Here is a 26,416-nt window from a genome sequence, read left to right as displayed (position 1 = left end):
AAAGTCAAAGGCAGAGACTCCATAAAGATGGTGTCTGAATGGCTTACCCCGGTCAGGCTCAATGCAACCACTGTTAACATCAAGTTCTTCTGACAGCGAGTTCTTCAAGGGAAGTCTGAACACTTTGCCTTGTGTACGATATTCTTCCAGCTCAGACTGGAGCTCATCCACTTGGTCTTGTAATATCTGGAGTTTAAAAACCAACACAAGTCTTAGACATGAAACCAAAAGCACAGGCAACAAAAGAAAAAATAGATAAATAGGACTTCATCAAAATGTAAAACTTTGTGCTTCAAAGGATATCATCAAGAAAGTAAAAAACCCACAGAACGGGAGAAAAGTTTTTGCAAATTATATATCTGATAAGGGACTTGTAACTAGAATATATAAAAAACTATTACAACTGAGTAATAAAAAGATAAATAACCCATTTCAATATTAGGCAAAGGATCTGAATAGACATTTCTCCAAAGAAGATATACCAATAAGCACATGAAAAGATACTCAACATCACTAGCATCAGAGAAATGCAAATCAAAACTACAATGAGATACCACTCTGTACCTGCTAGGATGGCTAGAATCAAAAAGACAGACAGTAACAAGTGTTGGCAGGGATGTGGAGAAATTGGGACTCTCATACTGGTGGGAATGTAAAATGGTGCAAACCCCTCAGAAAAAGTTTGGCAGTTCCTCAAAAGGTTCAACATACAGTGATCATATGACCCAGCAATTCCACTCCTAGGTACATAGCCAAGAGAATACACAAAAACTTGACACATATGTTCACAGCAGCATTATTCATAATATTCAAAACAACCCAAATGTCCATCAACTAATGAACGGATAAATAAAATGTGGTATAGCCATATAATGGAATTTGATTCAGCAATGGAAAGAAATGAAGTACTGACGCATGCTACAACACGGATGAACCTTGAGAACATTATTCTAAATGAAGAAAGCCAGTCACAAAGGACCACATATTGTATAATTCCATTTATATGAAATGTAAAGAATAGGCAAAACTAGAGTGACAGAAAGTAGATTATTAGTCACCTAGGCTGGGGGTCATGGGAGAGATTACAGCTAAGTGGAGTGGGAGCTTCTTTTTGGGTGACGAAAATGTTCTAAAATTGATTATGGTAACGGTTGCACAATTCTGTGAATATACTAAAAGACAATTGAATTGTACACTTTAAATGGGTGAATTATATGGTTATGAAAAGCTATTAAAAAAATAAAGAAGAGGATGATTTGGGGAATTTGGGGAAGTAGAGCCAATAGATTGTACTGATGAAATAATTAACTTTAAAGACATAAAGAAAACATCTCTACTTGATTAGAGCCAAGAGCCAAAACTTAATTGTAAAAGCAGCATAAATGTTTCATTTTTTTTCTCAGAGTATACACATATATTTCCTGAGAAGGCAGGCTATGGGCAATCTCATAAGGAGGTGGTTGTTTTTCTCATCTACACACAAGTACAATTTTCATCTAAAGCAGTTAGAACTCAGTTATGCTTACCTTGTTAAAATAAACAAGTGTTTGTGGTTTAAGAAAAAAAATCCCCAAATTCCTAAGCTTAGGAGAGTTACTTTTGTCAAAAAATCAAAGATTCCTATTATGTATAAGGATGTTTTTGTCTCTTCTAGTAGGAATTCATCATGATTTACTAGCTAAAGACTTGAGTGCTTTCTGTTTCATTTGCATTTTGTAAATAAAGTAAGGAATGTATTCAGAAAAAAACCCGTAGGACAAAGATAAGGTTTGCAGTGATGGATCAGGAAAGGCTAATTCTGGAATAAGCAGATCAACATGACCACTTATTCCTTCATTTGGAATAAAACTGTATTTTCCTCTATGCACTAGCAATTTCTGACCTAGATAAGGCAGACGTAAACGCAGTTTGCATGATTCCCTAATACTTCAGAATACCAACTAATAATATTGACAGCTGACACTGTGTTACCTGCTCATTATGTCCCTGTGAAGAATCTTCACAACTACCCTGCTCGCTGGGCACTTGTGTGTGCACCATCTCGCAGAGGAGGACTGGAGGCCCCCCAGGTTAAGTGACTCGCTCAGGGTCCACAGCCAGTGAACGGTGAGTGGGACCGCATCCCAGGCACTCCCCTGCGTACCAGGTCCCTCGCAGTCACTCACCCTGCACTGCTGCTCATATTCATTTCTCATCTGCGTCAGCCTTTCTTCTTGCAGAAAGAATTCAGCACTGCTGGGGTCAAGGTCGCCAAACTAGAAAGGAGAAGGGCAAAGCTGTCACTTCCCAAGTGTCCTCCTTCGACCTATGACATACCACAGGCCTGTTCTTGTGCCCAGCCCATCTCCTGAGCATGAAAGGAATGTGACACTTCAGCAGAGACACCACCAGCTGGATGACATGGAGGACGTGCTGGAGGGATGTGTTCAACTAAGGCAGGGTCCTTTCTCAGAGCCATGCAAGGATTCCCTCATGTCCAGCCTGTTAGAGTCCATCCCTGCAGAAAGGATAACTTCTTTAGCCCCTAAAGAACTCCCTACCAGGAATGTTCTGGTGGCATTGCTCCTGCTCTTTTGAGTAAATACACTTTGAGGTGCATATCAGGAAATCGAATTCAAACAGACTTACCTTTTCTGCTAACACATTTTCCAAATTTCGCTGAAGTTTGTTTGTCAGAGTCTCATACTCTGCCAACTTCTCTGCATTTTCCAGAAGCTCATTTTCTAGACGACTGTTTTCCTGGAGAAATTAAACAGGCACAGATGAAAAAATAAGCAAACTGTGGCACCATTTTATATGATGCATAAATCTGTGCTCTAGATTGAATGTGTTCATCTTGAAAGTTTCAGCAGCAGATTACACAAAAGTAAATATAAGAAATTGATATTTATCTTATCAAAGAGGAGTCTGCCTCCTCTTTTTTTGATCCTATGGAACTGTGTGTCCAATATGATACCCACTAGCAGTCACACGTGGATACTGAGCATCTGAAGTATGTGCAGTACAAACTGAAATGTGCTGTAAGTGTGAAATACTCACCAGATTTCAGTTAGTACAAAAATGGAAAAACAGTTCAATAATAATTTTTGTATATTGATTACATGTCAAAATGATAATGTTTTGGAGATATAGGATTAAATAAAGTGATTTAAAATTAATTTTACCTGTTTCTTTTTACCTTTTAATGTGGCTTTTGAAAACTTGGAAATACATATATGGCTTCATTGTATTTCTATTGGACAGCATTGCAGTAGAAAATTTAATGTCATGAAAAATTTCATATCAAATGAAAGAAAACTGGTTGCAGAATACCTTTTTCATGTGACAGAAAAAGAGAACTCAGAAAAACTATGAAAAGTAGAATAACTCTAAAATCAATTTTCATTTGGTGATGATATAGTTGGGTTTATATCTAATTTAGAATTTTACTTTGGTTTAAAGATGTAAAAGCTACACATACAGATTTTTCATAATTGATATATGTTTAAATTGTTATAATGAAATACATCAATGGAGGTCCACACAAGGTGGGGTTTTTTTTTGTACATATAATAATTGTTAGAGATTTCCACCCACATTAGCTAAAAAAATAAGTAAAACCACACAGACATGCCATTTGACATTTTCTATTCCAATGTTAAAAGCTGATTGGAAGAACATTATTTTCAAAGTACATTTTGCCAAAAGAATATAGAGCCAGTATATTTTTAATACATTCTAGTTCACACCCTCACACAGCAATATGGAGTTAAAAAGAATGTTCTTGAAGCATTAGAAAAAACTACCTTCCCCCAAAATATCAATTCTTTAACTCTAATCTTTCCAAGTATGTCTAAATTTAAACGTTAGAACAATCAGGAGCAAGCTCGGTGTGTCAGGGCTGTGCTGGTGCTCTGGAGACAGGAACCAGATTCTGTTTCTGTCCATACAGTCTGGACAGAGGGGAGGGGGACAGAAGAGGATACAGTTACCTATGATGTGATGGAAAATGCACTGTCTTCTGGCAAGAAAAAAGTAAGTGTAATGGGAACGAAAAAGTCACTTGGCCTGGGGTGTTGGAGAAGGCAGTGAAGGGGCATGAAGCCCACTGAGGAATGAGAGAGCTGACAGCAGGTGCAGAGGGGCTGCGGGCACGCGCTGGTGGCTGCAGGCAGGGCCTGAGGTTGGAAAGGGATGAGGATGAGCCCCGTGCAGGGGCCTTCAGTGCTACCATGTTGCTCTTGACAAAGGGTAATGGCATAGTGTAATTGTTCTTTAGTGAAGTGACTCTGGTGGCCACATGGAGGTTGGATAGACAGAAGAAAGGATGCACATAAGCCAGCTGAGAAATCCTGATGAGTTCTGAGCCAATCAGAGGCTGTGGAAATGGAGAGGAAAGGGATAAATCTGAGAGGCATTTCAGAGCATCAACAGGACTTAGAGGCTGATGAGTGAGGGTGGCTGAGGATTTTAGCTTCTGTGACTTACAGCACATGGTGATGATGTAGATGAGGGAGAAAATTCAGGGGAGGAAGCAGTTTGCTGGTTAGGGAGTGAGAATTAACTCAGTTTTTGAAGTGTGGAGTTTCAGGAACTTTCTTAACCTCAACAAGAGTGACTATTGCCTATGTACTTAACGACCTTCCAGACACTGTATATGGAGCATCTCCTTTAATCCTCATGTCAATGCTATAGGGTAGCTCTTACCAGGGTGCCCATGTTGTACATTAGGAAACCGGTTTGTGGAACTCGATTAAGGGTTTCCAGTAAGTAGTGGTATCTGGATTGGAACCAGGCAGTCTGAGTCCAGAGCTCCCTGCTTTACCTCTAGACTACATTGTACTATATTATCTGGCGTCAGAGTCCAGTGAAGTGGAGGATCACTACCTCTGCTGAGGCAGAGGAAAGGAGAGGATGTATGAGAAAAAGGCACGTTTGGAAGCAGAGAAACAAAACTGATGGCTTTTGTGTGGCAAGAGATGAGGCCATCAGCTAAGAACAAGGGGGAAGGCAGAAGGTATCAACCAGGTTCCAAACAGCCTGAGGACCCAGTGCAACTTCAGGGAGTGAGGAGAACAAGATACACTAATCAACACCGTTGGCAGACCAGAGGCCTGGATACCTCTGAAATCTAGATCCCAGCAGGACTCTGCCATGTCTGGGTCATGACCCCGGTGGGCAAACTTGCGGGAATCCTTGGCCTGAGCCCTGTGCGGACCTGCCCTCTTACGGAGCCGCGGTTGTCCATGTGTTGTCCCCGGCAGGGACCACGGACTACAGGATTAATGGGACGATTACCTTTAAAGAGAGAGCAAGGCGGTCCCGGATGTAGTTCTCTTCTGTTTTTGCTTTTTCAATTTCCTGCTCAAGTTCCAGACGCTGCTTGCCCACCTGTTGCAGGATCTGCTCTCTCTCCTTTCGGAGTTCGCTCTTTAAGGCTGCAATACGCTCCTTGTACTCTTCGTCTAGTTTCCTGTGAGGAGGACAGACCAACAAGCTGCCATCAAATCCCTCAGAGGTCCCTATGCAGATCCACCAAAAATGGAAGCAGAGTCACAGAGATGGGAAGCTCCTTGAGAAAGTATCTGATGTGTGCTGCGTTCCTCTAGGCCTGGCCACACCTGAGTCACTCCAGCCGGCTGCGGCCAAGAAGCAGGCCGAGCCCCCCTCCCTGGGCCTGGGTGGCAAGAAAGGAGGGGCCTGGCCCTACTGGTCGCACCTGAGGTTGTATTCATTCCTGCGTTCTATGGCCGCGTGGTGATCATCCACCTCTGAGGCCATCAGAGACTTGAGCTTCTCAGCCTTGTCCAGATCCGACCGTAGCTTCTCTTTTTCTCTGACCACTTGATCAACTCGCTCCCTAGAATCAGAAATCAACAGAGTTAAAGGGAAGCTGTTTCTAAGCAACAAGTAGACCCAAAAAGGCTCTCATCTGGCTTGCTTCAATACAAAAACAAAACCAAGACAACCCAACCCTCCAAAACAAAAAGACATTCCACAGCGCACTTCAAAGCCCACATGTGAATCTAAGGCTGCCTCATCCACAGCAGTGAGATGACGGGAGCTCAGCACATTTGCACACAGGGGGAAGGACATGCGTCTCAGCCTCTGAGTGACCTGCTGGACACAAAGGAAAGGGAATGGAGCAGGTGAACCTTCCACTCAACTCACAGCAAATGCCGGATCTCAGCCTTAAAGCTGGCCAGAGCCGCCTGGTGAATGCCGTTCTTGGTGATCAGAAGCTCATTTTCAAGAGCCAGCGTCAATTCTGTCAGGTTGACGTTTCCATCGAGGCTGAAATCCAAGGCCTAGAAATCAGAACAAGGTCAAGGCAATCACTAGTCCTATCCTCTGAAAGCAGAAGATGTGAAGGCTACACAAACTCAGAAAACTGAATTTAATGTCTAGAAGCTGGATGATTGTATTTCTTTAGCGATTGCTGAGGAACAATCTTTAATCTAGAACATAACTAAGTTCTCTCTAAGGAAACTATAGCATGGTTATTTGCATGTTTAAAAAAATACTACCTGGCACTATAAATGAACACAGTAGTTTAATCTTTACTAACCAGGGATCAGTTAAGAGCATTCCTCTTGTCAATAATTTAGGGGTTAAAGATGTGAAAAGAAATTAGCAACAGACTCCTGGTTAAAGGGGGTAGGAAAAGTTACCTCTTATCTCTGAGATCTTGTGAACAGAAGAATCATTAAGGAGAAATCAAATCAAATCACCATTTCAAAAAACACCAGAATTTTTCAACCCTTCCCCAATTTGTCATTTTTCTCCCATTTTAGCTGCCACACCTTCAGGATCTCCTGGCTGTTCTCAATGCCCTCTTCCTGCCAGGTGTCGAGAATTTTCTCCACTGACGCATAGCCCATCCCATCATCCAGGCAGGAGAAGACTCTAAAGCCAATGGTACTCGTCATTGCCAATGAGGTTGTGGCACGTCGTCCATTCTCATCGAAAGACTGGAGGAAGAGAGAGACTTGAGCAAGCTCAGGCGCTTCAACTAGATGTTGGTCAAGACGGAGACTGGTCAGTCCTGACCACGACGAGCAGAAAACATGTTTCTCTAATTGACACTGCTGGAAAAAATGTCACGAAGCCCCTTTGATCTCCTTTCCCAAGTGAGGCAAGAAAGCAAAGCTTATCAAAAACAATTGATCTGGTAGAGAGTTCCTTGACATAGATGAGATGTGTCTCTACTTAACACCAGGTTTCTTCCAACCCAAAGCTGACATTAAGGGGCATAATTAGTGGTCTTCCCACTCTGTAATTTATGGTCATTTCTCAAACCCAACTTTTCCTTCCCAATAATTTAGTCTTTCTTTCTGACTCTTCCTTTGCTTCCCTCTTTCTCATCAGTATTTTTCTTCAGACAACAGATTAATTCATTAGAAATTATTCAAATGGGTTTTAACTTCTACTCACAAAGAAACCACTTCTTCTTTATTTCTTACCTGCATGGAGAGGTGTCTTTTCAATTGTCTATATGGAGTAGATGCTGATGGTGGAAGGGATTTTCCATTTTTGAACAAGCCACAGAAAAAATCTTCTACACTCATTGTGCCATCAGGATCAAGATTATGGAAGACTTCCTCAAGCATCTAGAAAAGGGTAACCACATGTTTAAATATTTCACTCAAAATAACCCAAGGCCCAAAATACCTTTCTGGCCAATAGAAATTGGCACCACTGTTGATCCCAGGACTCCAGAAATATAACATGCATCTATATTCTCATTTCATTGAATTTATTTTCCTTTCCAGTAATATATCCTTCTCTCTCATACAAACTAAATAAAAGTCAATTTTCAACATCTTCATAATCTTATGCAACTTAGCAATTAACTGTTTTCTCTTTTACTCACACTCTTAGAACAGGTAATCTTTAATGTTGCTAAATGTTATCCTTACAAATTAAAAAATTACTTTAAAAATATAAAGATGTAGCTTCCCAGTGCTGTAGCAAAAGCAATTAGTTGGACATTCATTAAGCCGTTACACTATGGTGACTCCACATATTTTGCTTATGTTGAATTTTTGAAATTGCTCTGTTAGCACAGCAGAATTTGTTCTGGGGCAGATTGCAATGATCTAAGAGTTTGGTTCTGAAACCCACGACTTGGGATTTAGAACATTACTTGGAACAACACTGTATTTGGTGGTTTTTATTTGTTTCAGTGCTTTAGCACAGGAGAAACTAAGATTGGATAAGAAGGATTTGTGTGTACCATAGGAGGGTTCCAAGAGACACAAAGGAAGGGAATTCTGCCTGGCTCCTTTGCCCCCTCTGACAGTAATCAAGTAGTGCTCCTCATACACCGGGGAAGCGGAGGCTGAACTACAGCCCCTTCTCCAGGCTTGCCCAGGAGACGGCTTGCTCCCTCACTCAACAGAGGAACGGAAAGTGGACTGAGACAGCGTGAGTCACTGATGCCACAAATCAGGGAGGGAAGGCAAAGACCTCCTTCCTACTGGCAGTCAGATTCCTCTCTATTTTGGGGGCTAAGATTTTTCTACAGGAACATGTCTCCAATGCACAAAACAGAAATCACCTGGAGATCTTGTTAAAATGCAGACCCTGATAGTAAGTCTAGGGGTCAGGCCAGAGATTCTGTACTTCTAACAAGCTCTCAGGGGATGCCCTTGTTGCTGAGTAGCAAGGAGACAGAATAAGCAACAAATTTACTCTTGTTCTATTAGAACCTACAATCGGGTCCATCGTAATAAAGGCCTAAATTCTCTGTAATGCATTCTCAAACTTTCAACATTTGTTTCATAAATCTGGACTATTGCTAGGATTAGCGTCATCCTTTAATTGTTGATCTTATTCTTCATGTAAGTGCTTGAGGCATTTCTTTTATCTCAAATGCTTTTTTCCAATTCACATCCAATAGGAAATATCTGTTTCTATTCTTGTTTTTATACACTTCCTCTGGAGAGGACTCTGAAACAAGAAAACCATTCTAAAGAGAGGAAATCTTTGGAATAAGCAACAGTTCCTAACAGAAAATTATGATGAAACCAACAGAAAGGTATTTTGGGCACAATTCTGAGGTTGCCACAACCCCTTAGCTTCTCTGTCTTGTTGTTATCAAACAAGAGAACGCTTTCTTAGAGCACAAGGCTTTCAGGGCCATCAAAGCTGAAGTCACAGTAAAATCCAGGTGCACTGACTGAAGTTAACAAGCACATTTTGGCTCTAACCTTAGCTCCACACTGCTTGGCCTTGTGACCTTGGCCAAATCAATGCACAGCTTCCAGACTGCCTAAACACCCATCACCTGAGCCATTCAGAGTGGTGGAGCAGGTCAGTCCCACTGTTCCTGTACATGAGGGAGGGGACGTGGTACATGAGAGGATGTGGATTCAGAAGCGGGTGGGCGGGCAGGGCTGGGCTGGAAATAATGGAAGTGAACGGACAAGTGGAGCGCCCTCTGCAGCCTGTGCAGGAGCTGCGTCCAGAACCCTGAGGACACTCTCACTCCCCACCATACACCGACCAGCTCTCTGGATGGCCGGTTTCCCAATGAGGAAGTTGGGAAATAATGCAGTAGAATCGGAATCACAAACCTAAATACCCAGAGCGGCCAGGAGGGTGATGTCAACGAGGGAGGCGGGACGGGGTTGAGACATCAGAAAGTAGGGCCACGTAAAGCAGCAAACAGAACACCTGGGAGGGCAGGCCCTGTCCAAAGGAGCCAGCTGCTTCTCCCTGCCAGCAGAATGGAGCCAATCTTCTGATTTTCAGAAAAATGTCCTGATTTTCAAGAGGCTAACAAAGTTCAATTTTTAAAAGTATTGGGCAGACCAAATAGAATAGCCTTAGGCCACATTTGGCATCTAGGGTGACGCTTTGCCATCCCTGAGCCATAGTCGTCCTTGCTTCTGGGAAGCAGAGGACTAGTTACAGCCACACGACAGTGAAAACAGCAACAAGCAGTGATGATCTCACTTCCTTTATCTATAAAATGAGGGGGACTAAACCCACAATGGCTTCCAGTCATAAAATTCTAGGGTCCAAGTTGCATGTTGATGAGATCATCTTGGACTTTTAGCTCCTCTGCGGTCAGAGCCAGTAATACAAAGTACGATAGTGTTTCATGGGTTTTTTTGGAGGAAAAACACTAAGTAAAAGCTATATTCAATAAGCAATCCCTTATTCACCCTCAGATCAGAGGACAATAACTAATGTGCTACTTCTTCTCCCAGGTTTTGGAAACTCCATACAGAAGAAAATGCAACTCCTCGCACATGGCTACAGTTTATTCCAAGAACTGTTCTTGGATAAATAATCCAAGTTTGTGCAATATTTCTTGGCAAAAACAACCCAAGGTTCTGCACATTGCACTGGTTCATAATTTAGGAGGATGAATTTAATTTTATGACTCAACAGCCACCATGGAAAAATCAATGACTACTGAGCCATTACAAGGGTAGTCACCGGGTATGTGACAGCCATGTACACAAGGGAGAAGGGAAAAAAGGCTTTCCTGCAGGCCAGGCTACTTGGAAGTTTTTGATGATAAATGTCTTTCTGGTTTAGGAAGACAATCCCACGTATCCCCTGAGTGAGCAGACAGCATGGTTTCAAATATCATTATAATCAAAGATTCATAAGGCCATGACTGGTGCCCTAAACTCTAAGTCCGTCTGATCCTACTTTCAGCTCTTTGAAAGGCATATCTTGGAATTATTTATATTCTTGTGTTTCATGGCTCTTCATGCACCCAGTCCTGCTAGTTCTCCTCTCAATGTTTCAGAGAATATAAAGCTCACAGTTTTAACAAGCAAGAGTCTTTTGGGGGCGCCTTCAACATTCTTCTTTGTAACTTCAAAACCACCAATCTACCCTTTTACATTTCCTCCTGATCAGAATACCATACGGCTCCTGGCCGGTCTCCTAACCAAAGGCTCTCTTTACACCAATGTGCCCTGTAAAAGTAAGTTTTTCCCAGATATTACTCAGTCTGCTGAAGAACCCAGGGATGATATTGAGAGCTTCTCTCCAAAAACCTAAACTCATCAGCCTAGCTTTTAAAATATTCCCCAACTCAGATCTACTGAACTCCCTGCTTACTCCTCCCTCCACACCTCTCCCACACGTGGCTCTGTGGCAGCCACGTCTACAGACATATCTGACGTCACGGCCACGCTGAGCCGGTGTCTGATGACAATGTGGGGTAACGTGCTTAGCACAGCGAGGGCACACAGTATGGGCTCAGTCAGTGTCAGCTACTGTCAAGTTTTCTTTTCTACAACACAATGTGAGCTCCTCAAAGACAGACTCTTCGTGGCTATTTCCTAGGAAAAAAAAAGAATGGAGTCTCTGGAACATGCTGCAGGAAGCCCAAATACAGCTGTTCCTAGCCTGCAGCCAGTGTAGCTTTCACCATGATTATTATTCTTGAATAAAAATATGATGTGAGGCTTACCTCTCCATCGACACTCTGCAAACCATACTGCTCACAGATGGACACCAACTTCTTTCGGTTCAGGTGACCATCACGGGTGATGCCCAAATCTTCACAAACCTCCTGCAGTTTCTCTTCTATCCAGTTTTGGGGAGGGGAAGACCCACTTGGTGAGGCATTCAAATCATCTGGGTTCCAAAATCTCAACTGGCCTGAAATAGAGCATACATTGTGTCGTCCCCAAAGGAATTACAAAGAGAGCCTATTCTCAACGAAAAATGTGCTTTTTGAGAGTAATATAAGAAAAAGACTATAATGTTGATTCCATTCTGATTTGATCCTGAAGTTCAAATGAAACGGAACCACTGGTACTCAGGTTGCAACTAGAGCCACCAGGCACCTTTGCTGACTGGCAGTCACACCCACGTAAGAAATGTCACATCCTGTGCGTCACGCTGAGGGTCTACAACTGAAGACGGGCGCAGGCTTTGGCGTGATGGTAAGAGAAGGGTGGCTGAGAGCCATTCCACAGAGCCTCATATGCCCTGCCTCAACTAGCTACCGGACTTTGTCTCTACTTTCTTTCCAGTCTAGGCACCAGAACTGCCTTTACTGAAAAGGAAATAATTTCATGATAAATATCGTAAAATAATCATAAAAATCTCAACATCAGCCTGTCCCCAAATCTTTACACATATGAGCATTCTGACCTACAATCCCACTTCAAAGAATAAATGGTTGCAAGCTGCAAGTTACTAATTATCTATATATTAAGGATAAGTTCTATTTGAAGACTTAAGGATCAAACTACTTACTTAAAAATCAAAAGCTATTTATCCTTCATTAAGTTCTCACTTGTAGCTAAATTTTCCACTTATATATTGGAGATTCTGTAAAGCCATTACTTAAACATGAGATAATTATTGGTACAATTTTGTGTGCCTGGAAGAACCTTGGAGGGTTGAGAAGAGCATTTAGTGCTACTCTATTTCTGGAAGAAATTAGCCCACTACGGCAGCGTCTTTGCGGGTTGGAGACCCAGAGAAGACACTGTAATTACACTTCAGGACAGGTAACCGGCAGAGGCTGTGGGCGGGCTGGGTTCTGTCAGCTGAACCACAGTGCCACCTACTGGCCAGAAGATCAATGCGTTTTGATGCTTCTTAAATACATCTGAAACTTGTCAAGGAAGGCATTTTTTAATAGGTCACTAGTTTAGAACTGCTGGCAGATTAATTTCAAAGTCCATATAAGAGTAATTATCCCATACATGAAATTCTACGTCTTAGTTGCCATATCTTGCATGATGTTAAAGGCTAGGATTTTCAAATTATGAGCTATCAATTGGGAATGAATTTTTTGTTGCTGCGGTTGTTAAGGTCACTTCTTAGCTGGCCGCCAGCATGCAAGGCTGTCAGGAAGCAGGGTAGGAGATGCAGGAAGCGGGTGGAGAGTGCTCTGGGACTGGCAGCCTTCCTTCCCAGGCAGGCCGGCACACACTCAGCTCCTACCTTCGGCTTCGTACTCCTCGCTGTGCTGCGTCTTCCAGTGCTGGGGAAGGCAAGAGAGGACGTTAGTGTACTTTAGAACCTATTCAGTTTCTCCAAGACCAGATCTCTCTGGCTCTGAAATCGTCATCTGAGTGAGTCGCATGACCCGCCAGAGCTTCCACCCAGGTGGGCTCTCCTCAGTCAACCAGCCAATCATGAGGAGACCCCTAAGAAACACCACCCGCCTTCTGCAGTATTTCACCACGGATTTGCCTTTCACATTTGGGAGGTCACTTATTCACCAGCAAAACCTATCACAACCAGTAAAACTAAGCCAAAGCTAATATTCAGAATCTGTCAACCGACACGCACTTGTACGCATGCATTCATGAATTTGTTCTTCAATAAATGTTTACTGGCTGCCAGCAGCTGGAGACAGCCAAGTGAGGAGAAGGGAGCAGTTACTGTCTGTGGAAGCATGGAGGCAGGAAGGAGCCCAGCGTGTCTGTGGCACCGTGAGGAGACAGAAACACAACCCCAACAGGCAGGCTAGAAAGCTCAAGTGAAATAAAACACACATCACCGGTAAATTACACTGACAGCAGTGACATTTATCTGAGTTGGACCATTCTGCCCCCTTATCGGGCTGTGTTACCCCTGGGTCTGCCAGGTCACAGCACACAGCTGTGGTTTGTGTGCACACACACCCTCCAAGGGCACCAGTCAGAACCAAAACCCCGCCGCTGTTCCACTGGCTGGCAGGGCACAGGGCAGCTTCAGGCCAGCAGCAACAAGTGGGTCCGCAGTTAGAGAGCTGCCTAATCACTCCTGTCGGGAGGTTCTATAGCCATCGCAGGAAACCCTGCTGAGAAAAGGCGAGTCCCCTTTCAAAACCCAGCTGCTGTCTCAGCAAAGACCCAACTTCACGAAGAAGGCTGCCTTTGATAACACATAACCAGCCCATTCTCTGCGAGGGCTGATGGTACAAGACGACCTGACTTAGAATCCCGACATCAGGAAAACAAGCCCAGTTAACTCCTGTCTCCAGAGCTTGGCTTTCTCGTGGCAGATGGTGTGCCACCTGAAATTCTCAGATTAAACGTTGAATTTCAGTCGCTTGTTCAGTGATGTGAGCTGAAGTTCTTTCAGGCCCTAAGCCCATCTACTTGGTCCCTCTCCACGCTGCTCATGCTAGTCCTCTCCTTGTAACTGAAGGACACTGTCTAGTAGGATTCACAGTTCCAGCGTTACTTAGAAAGATACTGAAGAGAGCACCAGTTCAGAGAGCTCACCGCATTTTGTGACACTAAACTGAAACCCCAAACTGACGATGCTGAGATGGATTATTCTTGCCACACAGAAGACATCAAAAGGCCATAACTCAAAATATACAGGTTCCCTACAACTCATTCAGATTACAACTGAAAGTCGCTAAGTCACATGGAGCCTGTGGAAACGGAATCGGGGCACCGTGTGATTCCTGCTTGTCTGTTTGTGATTACAACTTTACCAGCCCGCATTTCTAAATAAAGACACATTTCAAACCTGGTGGATGTAGGATGTGGTGGGGGTGGGGAGGAAGCAGTAGAAGAAACAGTCCTCCACGGATTTTCTTACATTATGTTTCTGGGCAGAATTCAACTATTTTTATATAAAAAATTTTAAATCAATAAAGCCCCACTAATAAAAGGATCCTGTCTGTCCCTCCACATTTATTTCCTCATCCAACAGAGCAATGATTTAAATGCTCAGATTACTGTGGCATCCAAAGTTCTGAAAATTCATTATTCAGCATATATGTTGGAAATACCCTGAAATTAAATCCATTAAATCCACCTAAAACAAATAAAATAGGTTCCTATGATCTAAGAACCACTGGTCACAATAAAACCTACCAGGTAACAAGCAGGGCATGATTTTTAACAGCACAAACTGGTGGGAGAGATGGCAGGGGCATATGCTGTGCCACTGGACCCGAGCAGGGAAGAAGGCCCCCACTGGGATCTACAGTAGGAAAAATGCACACACACACACCTTCAAAAAACTCTTGGTAACAATTCCTAAAGCAACAGGTGCGTATCTTGCTACACAAAAGTTTATTTCTTACATTTGCTCACTTCTCAATTCATTTAAAATAGTGAGCAATTAGTTCAGAGGAGCAAGAGGCTCCAATATCCTGTTTCCAATGACTCATGACCTCGTCCATGGGACTGAGTGCACATATCTGATTTGCTGCCCAGGACAGGACTTCCCTGCTGCCCTCTTTCCCGACTGTCACCCCTAACTAATACGAGGATCGAGTGTGGGGCTCACAGCGCAGACCTGGGAACCCGACGGCCTGTCTCTGCAGCCAGCTTACCTACTAGGTTGGGCTTGGACAAGTTTCTTAATAACCTCTTTTGCCTCAGTTTCCCCATCTATGAAATGAGAGTAAAACAGTACATAGATCACTGAGCTGGGTAAAACGCTTAGAATTGTGCCTGGCACATAATAAGCACTATAAAAATTTATTATTATTTTTATTGGACATGTGTTTATGTAACACAAATTTATATTTACAGATTATTTTTCATTACCATGTTTAAGTTTAAAGAATTAATGTGGGTGAGTCTTGGGAGGTATCAGTTATTCCTATAAACTTGTAAGAAAAATGTCATGTCTCTAGCAGATATTCAAAGAATACAAAAAGACAATTCACCTAAGAGGCAACACAATTAAACATATATGGGGAAAGTTTCATGTTAACAGCAATCAAAGAAGAAATATACATTAAAACCAAGCAATCATTTTGTTCCCATTAAATTAGCAAAGCACTTAAAATATGACTTTTATTACCTCAAGGTTATGATTTAACATAAGCCTCTTTATATGGTACTGGTGATAATGTAAACGTATATGATCCTTTTAGTAAAGAAAATGGCTTTATGTATCAAAAGCCACAAAAACGTTCATATTCTTTGACTCAATAACCTCACATGGTTTCCGATGGCAATAAAACGAAAGAAAAAAGGCATGTGCATAAATATGTACATTATGGCACTTTTTGTAAGAGTAAAGTATTGAAAACAATCTAAATATTCAACAAACGGGCATAAAGTATAATGATACATCATAATGTAGTCATTAAAAGTATGATTATAAAATCATGTAAGAAAACGGAAAAACATCTTCTGAAATGTTAAATGAAAGACCATAACAACAATGTTATCCACACTATGATTATTGCTGGCAAAATGTTTCTACAATTAGACAAAGACTGGAAGGAAACAGATAATAAAAATAGATACATTTGGCTGAGGGCATATGGGAGACAATTTTATTTTCTTTCCTGTTATAAATGTTGCTTATGTAATATAAATAGGTACAACTTCACTGTTTCTTTTGCCCACCTGCCCTCAATTCTCACTGAAGGAGTTTCCTGCGGGTAGGGAGTGGGGAGAAACAAAAAGCCCCCTCCCTTTGGTGTGGACACTGCAACCCTGCAAGTCCTCCCTCCCTGCAACCCGTGAGGGTGGAGAAGGCTTGGTGGGGCCCAGGTGCTGTTCAGGAGGGTGCCTCCGAAGCTGAGCAGAGTGTGGAAAGATCAGGGACGCTCGTCTGAGACCTGCCTTGGGGACTATGACCATGAGCTTCCAAAAGAGGCCTTCTTAGGACAGCCCAACCCAATAGCATCCGGGACGGGACAGCCTTCTAAACCCCGGGCAGCAGTGGCAGCTTAAATGATTTCACACAAACTCTTAGGGCAAGTGGTGATGGGGTCAGGGCTAACTGCTTTAAAATCTCTAGGGGTAACAATTTCCCAAGCATCTCTCCCATGGCCCTGTGTAAGCAGGACCAGCCTTGCTAGAAGGAGAAGCAAACTTCCGCTAATAGCCACATTTTCATTCCAAGACTGCTCAACTGGAGATGGGGTTGACTGCCCAGATGTATGCGCAATGCTTCCCTGTCTCCATCAAGGGTCTGTTGCTTTAATAAGAGGGAGGTAAGCACATGGTGGCTAAATGGTTGTTATTAAACTGCAATTTCAGGGGACGGGGAGAGGGAGGGAAATTCAATTCATTCACAGCTCATTTATTTTCATTCTCACTGCCTGGAGCCAGCAGTTGCAATGAAAAGCAGAGGGAGAGCGAGGGAAGGCAGGTTAGAAGGTTGGGGGGATTAGATCATTGGCTCCTGGAACACCACCAGTGACAGGAGGCATCGTTCTGGAAAGCGGTCGGTGGTTTAATAGCTGACGTTTCCCCAGTGCAGTGAAAGCCTGGCCGGTGGCCTCCAGGCACAGACCAGCCTGCGCTCTAGAAAGCAGATAATCACAAGAATCTCTGGAAAATCAGGGGAGGAGGGAGGGACGATTGCTGGAGTGTGTTCTCAATACTAAATCATGAAAAAGGATTTTTAATTTCTTCCCTTGAAATCACATGTAGCCTCGCACTGGATAAAAAATAAATATTCACAAATTTTAAAAAATCATTCTGCGGGACTTCAGCTGCTCCCAACTCTGGAGGCCAAATGGTAGTGCGCGTCACAGGGTTTGGCAGCGACACTGGATTGGGCCTGGCTCTGCCGCTTTGAGAGAGCCTCGGTGCCTTCATCTGCACCATGGGGACGACCCACTGATGGGGACGTGGTGGCACCTGCCTGGCATTTAGGAAACGTTAGCTATTGCTATTATTTCAGCCGGAACGACGATGAGGTGAAGGGTTTGGAAGCCAGAGGCAGACCCCCTGGGCTCCATCTCAGCTCCACCACTTCCTGGCTGTGCAACCTCGGGCAAGTCACTTAACGCCCAGCGTGCCTCGGCATCCTCCGAGGGGTGCTCATCTCTGGAAAGCACGTAAAGCAGTGCCTGCTATAAATCAAGTGCTAAGTGTCTAAGTAAATAAATACTACAATTATTATTGTTCCTACTACCTGGCTGTTCAAAACCAGGAGGAGGGCAGAGGAAAGAAACAGCTTTACGAACAAACCCAGAGGAGACTGTAGAAACTACAGCTTCGAGCACGTGGTTGTGATGAAGAATCAACTTTTGACTCAACTTAGGGGCAGGGCCTCCCCACTGTGGACAGTGTCCCCGGGTGGACACAGCTGGCAGGGGCTGCCTGCCCTTCCACACCACATGCCAGGCACGCTGGCCAACAGCCCCTTGAGAGCGCACTGAGGGGAGAGGGTCAGAGGTTGTCTGGCCCCAGAATGGCTGCTACAGAAGGAGCCCCCACCCCCTCAGGCAGACAAAGGGAGCCCCGCTTCTGTCCTGTGGGCTCTGTGTCTGTCAGGCTGGCCATTGCAGTCAGCTCTCGGGTGTCCTACAGCTGGACGGGGATGCCCTGTCCACGTGGGGGCATGGTTTTCAGGAATGCTTTCTTTGGAGGGACACCTGCTGGCTGGACGGTGGAGCAGATGGCCCGAGCCTCTCGGATCCCGGGCATGCAGCCCCGAGGCCGGGCCAGCATCTGCAGCCTACAGGCCTGGCGGGCCCCTGCCCACAATAGCCCAGCCACAGCCCCCACCGGCCATCTGCTCCAGCTCAGACCTCTGTGCCCCTGAGAGCGGACGGCTAATTAAAACGATTATGGGGGCGCTCGTGGGCTATTCTCTCCCAGCAGAGGGTGCTGAGCTGATTGGCAGCCCTAAGCAGATTTTGTTTTTATTGAGAGGAAAAAGCCTTGCCAGCCCAGAGAGAGGAGGAAGGAAATTTACTAGAATAACCAAGCTCCCCAAACAACCGAGCTGTCGTCTCCATTTTACCAGAGCGGCACACTGAGCTGAGCACAGGCAGTCTCGGAAGAAAAACAGAAATCAGTCTCAGAGAAGGCGTATGATGGAAATTCGAGGACTTTTCAACACACAGCATCTGCAGCGTATTTAACTAACAGTCCTAAATATTTATGCAGCTGCACTCTGAGCCGGGTGCTGGAAGCTGAGGGCCCTGGCTGTTTCTGCAGGAACACGCTTCCAGGGACTTCGCTCACTTCCTGCTCTCCCGCCTCTGACAGCAAAGAGCCGGCCCATCCCTCTGTTCTGAACCCAGGACGAGCTGCTCAGTGGCAGGGCTGTCATGACTAGCATGCAAATCAGGTCCTTTCTCTTTAAAAGCAACTAAAAGCTACCAGTAAGTGCTGAGGATAATGGGAACATATGATTTTTAAAGGCACACACATTTAGATGGGTCCTGCTAGATTGCCAAAAAGTGTCAGTACTGCCAGGGGAAAGAAATGCTGAATTAAAAGAGTTTGAGCCTTAAGCCTCTCCTCCTACCAAGGTTGGGGACTCCTTTTGGTTCACTGGATTTTAAAGTCCTTAAAGGAGAGGGATTTTTTAATACATCTGCTCACGGTATCCTGTTCAGAGTTGCTCGACAGACAGTGAATATTGCTTTTCTATTTGAAAAATACTTAATGGTATAGTTGGAAAATGTTGCTATTATCATTAAAATTAAGTTGTTAATTTCTGATGTGTTGTCTGTTTTATTTCTAGTCAGAAAATAAATGTTAGAAATTGTTGATCTGGAAGGAAGTGGGGGTGGGGCAGATCCGGGGGAATTCCCTCCGGGATCAGGTCAGGAAGCCTCAGCAGAACAACAAAGCCCAGAGCCTGAAAGCTGCGTCTGTCAGGAGAGATGAGAGCCGTCTTAGGATCTTTGAAGAGCCTTCTTTACATGACTTCCAAGTGATCTGCACTTGCATCTTGAATGTGTGTTTCATCTCTGGGAATAGCCAGATGATCTAAGACTTAAGAAATATAAAGGGAAACACTGGAATTCCATTAATAAAAAACCTATCCTCATGATGTCATATCACTTGATGGAAATAAACGGTATCAGTAATGAAACTGTCTACTTCGTCAAAGGGTAGAACAAAAAACGTTAACAGGGAATCACAGGGAAATAGATACATTTCAACTACAAAAGCTTTCAGCAGACCACCTCTCAGTTATTAAGAAGTTTGCTCCAGAAATAAATATTTACTCTACACAATGTAAATGAATAATTCATGATGTTTAACTGCAAAGTTATCCATACATGAAAATGAACATAAGGAGAATTTAAGTCAGTTTAACACTTCTTGAAGAAGTTTGATTTTATGGAGGGTAGTAAATCAGTTGTGGGTTTTTTATTTCAGTTTTTCAACAACCATCACCAGCCACCTTCCGGCCCCCACAGCCCCAGCTCAGACCTGACTTGCTGGTCCATTCTCGGGCGAATGCAAGGATCGGCTCTGACTGTTCTCTCAGGTTCTCACGAACACACGGTTTCGGCTTACACTGCTATTGTCCACAGTTGAAGAAACCATTGTTTAAAGCCTCCTGCTCTTGATAAGAATCTTACTAGACCCGGTTTACTCCCTGTGGAGGGAAACAGTTAACAAAGTGCCCCCTATTTTCAACCAGGGCAGAAAGTGGAGTGGCCCGGCCCATTGTGGTGACTGCCCACCCTTTCCCACCAGGTCTGAGGAAAACTGAGATTCGTTTTGTTTTTACCTCGTCCACCTCCCCTTAGAAGAGACGAGAGTATAAAATTCAAGGTCAGTAGTCATTGTGTGACGCATATACAACTACTCTTCCAAACCTCAGAACTCTTCTGTTTCTTAACAAAATGAAGCAAAAACAATGACAACCAAAACCCTCTCACAATCACACCTCAGGTTGGAGTTGAGAATGTGCCCTTTGTTAGTCTGGATTAATTCAGAATAGAACGTCCAACTGGATTGCCTCGAGTGAAAACGATCCCTCGAGAAAAGAAAAATCACCCCTTTCCTTTCAATACCACCCGAGATGAGAGGTCGGACTCCCCAGGGGTCCGTTTGCCAGATAAACACACTGAACTGGAAGGTGGAGGCTCAATTCTGCTGAACTGGCACCTACCTGTCACTGTGAATTAACACATTCTGCTTTCGAGTTTCCAAATTAAATTCTGAAACACCCATTTCAGTGCTGAAAATTTAGCAAGATCACAGTGGTCTTTCCCCGTGGAATGGCTTTCTGGCCTTGTAACTGAACCTGGGAGGGAGGTATGCTTCACAGCTGGGTTATATATTTTCTGTTTCAGCAGGGAAGAATCGAATTGCCTGAATAAAGCTGGGGGGGTGGGTAGGATGGAGATGATTAAAATCTTTACAATTTATATGTTAGGGCTTTAACATGTGAAATGAAACAAAAGTCAAACACAACCAGAAACACCTCAGAACAAGGTTTATTCTCATGTATTCTATTCAGGTGGTAGAGCACTCGTCACCCCACAAGGCACCACATCACGACGAGGCACCAAGACTGGTAGAGAGAGGATTTCCGGGTCACTGTAACCAACGCAGCCTGAAGCTTCACGTGGGACATACACTAAAAATACATTTGGTTACTTGAAAGCAACCTCTGTAACAGCATCGCTCTCACTGGCCTGCATTTCTGTTTTCTTGGGTGGGTGGGAGAGGGTGGAGTCACGGGTGGGCTGCAGAGAAGCAGGACCCCTGAGAATTACCTATGATTTTGGTTATATGCATGAGAGAAGGCCTCCTGAGGAGGGATGCAGGAAACATGCTGTGACTCGTCCCCCAGGAGCCGAGGAAGGAACTGTCAATTCGTACCAAGTCCCCTGCCATGGAACAACCCCAGAGGGCGGCGGATGACTGGTTACCCTTCAGACAACAGATGGCTCTCGTGTCCCTACAGGACGAGCCCCTCCAGGGAAGTGAGCCACCCCGTGGACAGCTTTTCCAAGGGCGGTGACACCAGTCCACTCCACTGCCCACGGCTCCCGGAGTCCTCAGGTGAGTAAAATAATAAGGTGACTCATCCTAGAGCTAAACTTAGCCTCCTTTTGGGTGGCCACAGCCAGACTTCCCTCCATTTAACTTCCCACAACAGGTTCAGGCCCTTGGTCTTCATCGAAAACCTCTGAGGTCACTTGAGGAAAAGTCAGGCATGTCTGAGAGCAGGAGAAACTGCAGTCAAAGGAGGCTAGGAGTCCCACCTGCCCTGAGCCTGGACCCCGGAGTAGAAGGAAACCCAGAGGGCCTGTCGCCAGCCCCCCAGGACCGCTCCTCAAGGGGCGGGGGGGGGTGAGGGGGGGACCCGGCCCCACTCCCTCCTTCAGTAACGCCCAGCAGCACTGAGATGAAGTCTGAGCTACTGACGACACACATGCTCAAGGAGTACATTCTTCACACCAAGGGCCTCAGGCAACCAGAAGGGAGCAGAAAGAAGCCAAGAGCACAAGAAACGACTCCTGACAGAGCCTGAGCTCCTTAGAAGTAAAGAGGAAATAAACCCCACAGGTCACCGAGATCTCCCCATATCGCCCATTTGGGGGCCACTCTAGAACAGGGAAGATTGCCTGGCACTCCGAGGAGACCTGGACAGCTCTGAGAAAGGGGTGGGGGTATTTCCAGCACTAGCCCACGCTGCCCAGAGTACGAACTTCTGTTGGCCAACCAAGTGGCCCTAAATTGCTGAGGCTGCTATGGAAACCAGCCAGGAAACAAGAACGCTTTCCTGACACGACAGTGCACAGTAAGACGGACAGGCCGATGAAACCAGGCCGGCAGACTGTATCCGTGGGGGCAGCGCGGGTGACCTACGACCACGTTCCGGCACAAAGCTGGGTCTGGCCCTTCTTACTGCACACAGGAACATCAAACACGTCACATGGGAAGCTATTAATTTGGTAAAGTGATGAATCGATCTGAAAACTGACAGGCTCAATTCCGCTCACAAAACACTTCATTTTTAGGCAAGAAAGCAGCTGGATGAGCTTTGGTTTGAGTCCACATTCAACAATCTAAGAAAGACAGGGTAAAACAAGAGATAACAAGACAACAATCTGGTCCTCCTGTGAGCTTTCTGGGGCGTGTGTAGACTCTTGCAGTCGAGTTAGGAGGAGTCCTCAGGGAGACAGACATCGAGAGAAACGACCCTCTCCGCCTCTGTTTGCTGTTCTATTGGCGGTGGATAGCTGGACACTAGAAGCTTCTACATAGAGGTCAAAGGTCTCGGCTAAGAGGTTCTGGAGGAGTCAGGGAAGCCGGAGTCCATCGGGGTGAGATGGTTCCCCCAACACAGCCCTTTACTAAGATGTAGGCAGCAAGGTTTCGCCCAGATTCAGGCCTCGACTCTTATCTTTATACATGAAACCAGGGTCTCACTTTTTAAACAGTAAATCTCTCTGGAAGTTGGTAGATAAGATAAAACAGGAATACAAGAATCATGCTGCCAGCACAGAGCCAGCGCTGCCTATGAGCTTTCTGGGTCCCCAGGTGGTAAGGAGAAACTGTCTTACCGAAAAATAAGTAATCACTGAATTTCTTAGCACCAAATAATACTGCCTCGGGTACTGAAAAGAGCTGGAGAAAGGAGACACTAGACCTGAACGCATTTTCCCAATAACAGAAGCCCACCCCCAGAGCGCTGAGACATATTTCACCATTCTCGCATGGAGAAGTGTCTCCCGTACACTCCACACTGCTCAGGGTTAGGAAACAGACTGTCATAAAACGATGCCTTCCTGACAGCAGGACAAATACTGCGAACGCTCCAATAACTGAAGTCTGCAAAGTACTTGCCTCCCTGCAATTGTGTATGTGACATTTTCGTGCATGTGAGTATATGTGTTTCATGGGGAAAAGGGCCCTGTCTGCATTCTCAAAGGGACCCAGGAAAGGGTCTGAAGCTGGCTGAACCGAGATGGGAAGCAGCCTCTGCCCCAGACTGGCTGCCCCGGTGCCATGATTCTACGCAGCGTCCTCCTCCTTGTTCTCATGGCCTTTCCTGTCCCCAGCCGTCACCTCGCCCACACGGCTCTCACACCATTTGTGTGGTTTCTCTCTCTCCTCTTCTCCAGCGGAGTTTCTTCCCCTCTCCTCGCTCACATTTCTGCACTGCTCCTTCACTTCTATTGTGAGGACAGGTAACACCTGCATTAAAACAATGGTGCAAACTTCTGATCTGCAGACCAGTCATGCGTCTTCCAAGTTATAGTACTTATGGCCAAGCTCATTTCTGCTCAATTCTTGGGCTCTTTCCAGTTACCTTTGGGGTGGTGGGTATTCTGGAAAGTTGAAGATGCTAGATGTCTGATTGCTGGGGACATTACTGGAGCGAGCTTCCTGTAGATGTCAGTAAGCTGAATGTGGAACCATCAGACAGCAATGAACACACACACTCCAATCCACCAACAAGCCACAGACTATTTCGAGAAAGTTGAGCCACTTTGTCTCTTTTCCAGTTTATATTAGCATCTGAAATATTTGCATCCCCAGTCTGAGCTGGGATTTACAAGAAATATTTAGAGCTCGCTCAGCATGGCATTTTCACTCATGTTCTATAAATGGGATGCTGGTAAACGAGCCATGAAGAAAAAACACAGAACATGTTACTGCTTCTCCTTTATTGGTAGATCATGGCGCCGTGTAGAATGAAAAGAAGGGAGATGCGATGAGGGAGGCAGAAGCTCGCTGACTGCCAGAGCGAGGCGTGCCTGGGCGCGGTGGCACCAGCAGGAAGAACCTGGCAACACGGAGCACCGCGACAAGAACGAGTTTGAAAGCTACTCTACTCCACAGGAGATAAGATGCCGCCTCTCAAAGGCCCACACCCACCCTCTCATTTCCTCCCTGTCCTGGACGCTGCGGTCGAGTCTACAGGGAGGGAGTTGGTTAGCTTTCTACAAAACTAAAAATGACAGTGCCAGGGACAGACGTGTCCCCAAGGAGGGCTAGAAGCTGCAGACCCCAGGTAACATGAAGATAATGGAATTCAAAAATGTATAAACACAAAGCACGCAGAGAAATGTCAGCTCTCCAAAAGTTGAAGCAGAGATGGAAACATCCAAACAATAGAAACAGTAGCTGTCCACATCCAAACGGAAAATAATAAGATCAGCAAGTAGCCGGTAACTGAGAAAAGCCGTAAACACTGCCAGTTCTCCTGTCTCAGCACCACAGTAATGTGGGTATCTGTCGGTATCCACACCTGTGGTCCAGATGGATGTGCCTGCCCCATTTCTTACCTCATCGTGGTCACCAGCTGGGACGTGTGAAGGCCGAGCTTCTTCATCTAGTGGCTCAATCACTGTCACCTCTGCAAACTCCTCCACGGATTCTTGGAACTCAGGTAAGGACCTTCGTCCATAACGCTTACCACCTCTAACGTATTTGGGCTGAGCTTCTAGCGAGCAGTCTGGGGAAGGAGAAAAGAGTTGAGGCCACATTACACGACAATCGCAGCCCGTGGCTGACACTCACAGCCTTCGGACACAGCCTCTTATACCAGCCCCAAAATAAACCACCACTGTTCACCAGCTGGGGTGGATGTGGGTGTAGACGAGCCACCAGGTCAGATGCAGAGCACAGCTTCTAATTCCGAATGATTAATAGCACCGAGCACATCCCTGCATGTGATGAGAGGGATGCAAGGCCAGCAGAGGGATTTGACTTAAAAGTACAGAATTCGGATCAGGACAAAGCAAGGGGTCATATTTGTTCTTCTGTTTATTAAGCTGGTGTTTTGCAGAAACAGGGAAAGGGAGAGATCATACTAACAAAGGAGGACGTCTTGGAAGATGATGATAGAAAGGGCCCCATATCAGTGCTGTAAAGTCAGTCTTCACACCAATCAGTCTGAAACACACCCCTCTTGTACCTCAGTGAGCCTCTGTTAACCATCCCACTTTCTGACGCGTCAGACAAGCGGGATGACAGAACAAAGAAACTGACACGTGGATCCTAATCAATGACAGCTCGTCGCTTACACGAAACCTGGCGTCAAGATCTCATTATAAAACTAAAAGCTGTGGAATAAAATAGCAAATGTGAAACTGCATTAAGAAAAATGGTACATCATGTTTTGTTCTCTTCATGAGCTTCAGTGTTGTACAAAATAAAACGGAATGTGCATAACGGGAGAGTCATCTCTTGACTTAAAGAAGGACTTCAGCATTCTGACAACATGTCTCAGGTTCAACATCAGCCACCTTCACCATCACCACCACCTTCCTTCACCATCACCACGACCACCACCATTGTTTCAGCCGCCACCACCACCAGACACTAGCCCTTCTCTACAATGGAGAGCTTTAAAGCAATAAAATAAATACTTCACTCTATGCAAAGTCAGCTTAGATATAGATTTTTTTTAGCACCTTGCACAGAATTAGAATAAAATATTCCATTAAAATACAAAAGATTGGCAATGCTTTGATTTCAGTTCTTCTCGCCCACACAGACATACCGTCTCCGTGGAGAACATAACGCGTGTTCTGTTTGAACATGATGGTCTTAACAAGATACGTCTGAACTCAGACATGTAGATATTAGATGAGGTGTGTACACACATCATCTAAATGAGGGTGGCTGATTAGATAAGAACTGAAGGGACAAAACCCTTCCTTTGTCACCACCGACAGCATGTCAGGAGCTTTCCCTGGAGGACTGGAGACCTCATTGACTAACTCTGCCCTCCACGCCCTCCCATGCCCTTCCTCCGGTATAAGCTCAGGTTTCACAAGTGTGGTCAGAAGCATTCTGAAAATGCTCAGCAAAGC

The 26,416-nt window shown here is 44.9% G+C and overlaps 1 protein-coding gene across 10 annotated transcripts in view; it reads right to left on the bottom strand.

Moving 5' to 3' along the window:
• The window catches only part of NIN (ninein), a 94,045-nt gene that overhangs the window by 38,084 nt on the left and 29,545 nt on the right, over nt 1-26,416 (bottom strand). For all 10 annotated transcript variants that reach the window (XM_058540587.1, XM_058540585.1, XM_058540590.1 and 7 more), the window contains 11 exons: nt 24,884-25,053; nt 12,910-12,949; nt 11,420-11,610; nt 7,443-7,589; nt 6,783-6,950; nt 6,151-6,287; nt 5,699-5,839; nt 5,278-5,452; nt 2,629-2,739; nt 2,166-2,255; nt 48-186 (listed from right to left, as the gene is read on the bottom strand). In XM_058540587.1, the coding sequence (XP_058396570.1) occupies nt 48-186; nt 2,166-2,255; nt 2,629-2,739; nt 5,278-5,452; nt 5,699-5,839; nt 6,151-6,287; nt 6,783-6,950; nt 7,443-7,589; nt 11,420-11,610; nt 12,910-12,949; nt 24,884-25,053 (1,509 nt within the window). The remainder of the gene's footprint in view (nt 1-47; nt 187-2,165; nt 2,256-2,628; nt 2,740-5,277; nt 5,453-5,698; nt 5,840-6,150; nt 6,288-6,782; nt 6,951-7,442; nt 7,590-11,419; nt 11,611-12,909; nt 12,950-24,883; nt 25,054-26,416) is intronic.

This window comes from Diceros bicornis, chromosome 5, assembly GCF_020826845.1.
Source record: "Diceros bicornis minor isolate mBicDic1 chromosome 5, mDicBic1.mat.cur, whole genome shotgun sequence".
NCBI classification, from domain to species: Eukaryota; Metazoa; Chordata; class Mammalia; order Perissodactyla; family Rhinocerotidae; genus Diceros; species Diceros bicornis.
This window is presented reverse-complemented; position numbering and strand designations above follow the sequence as displayed.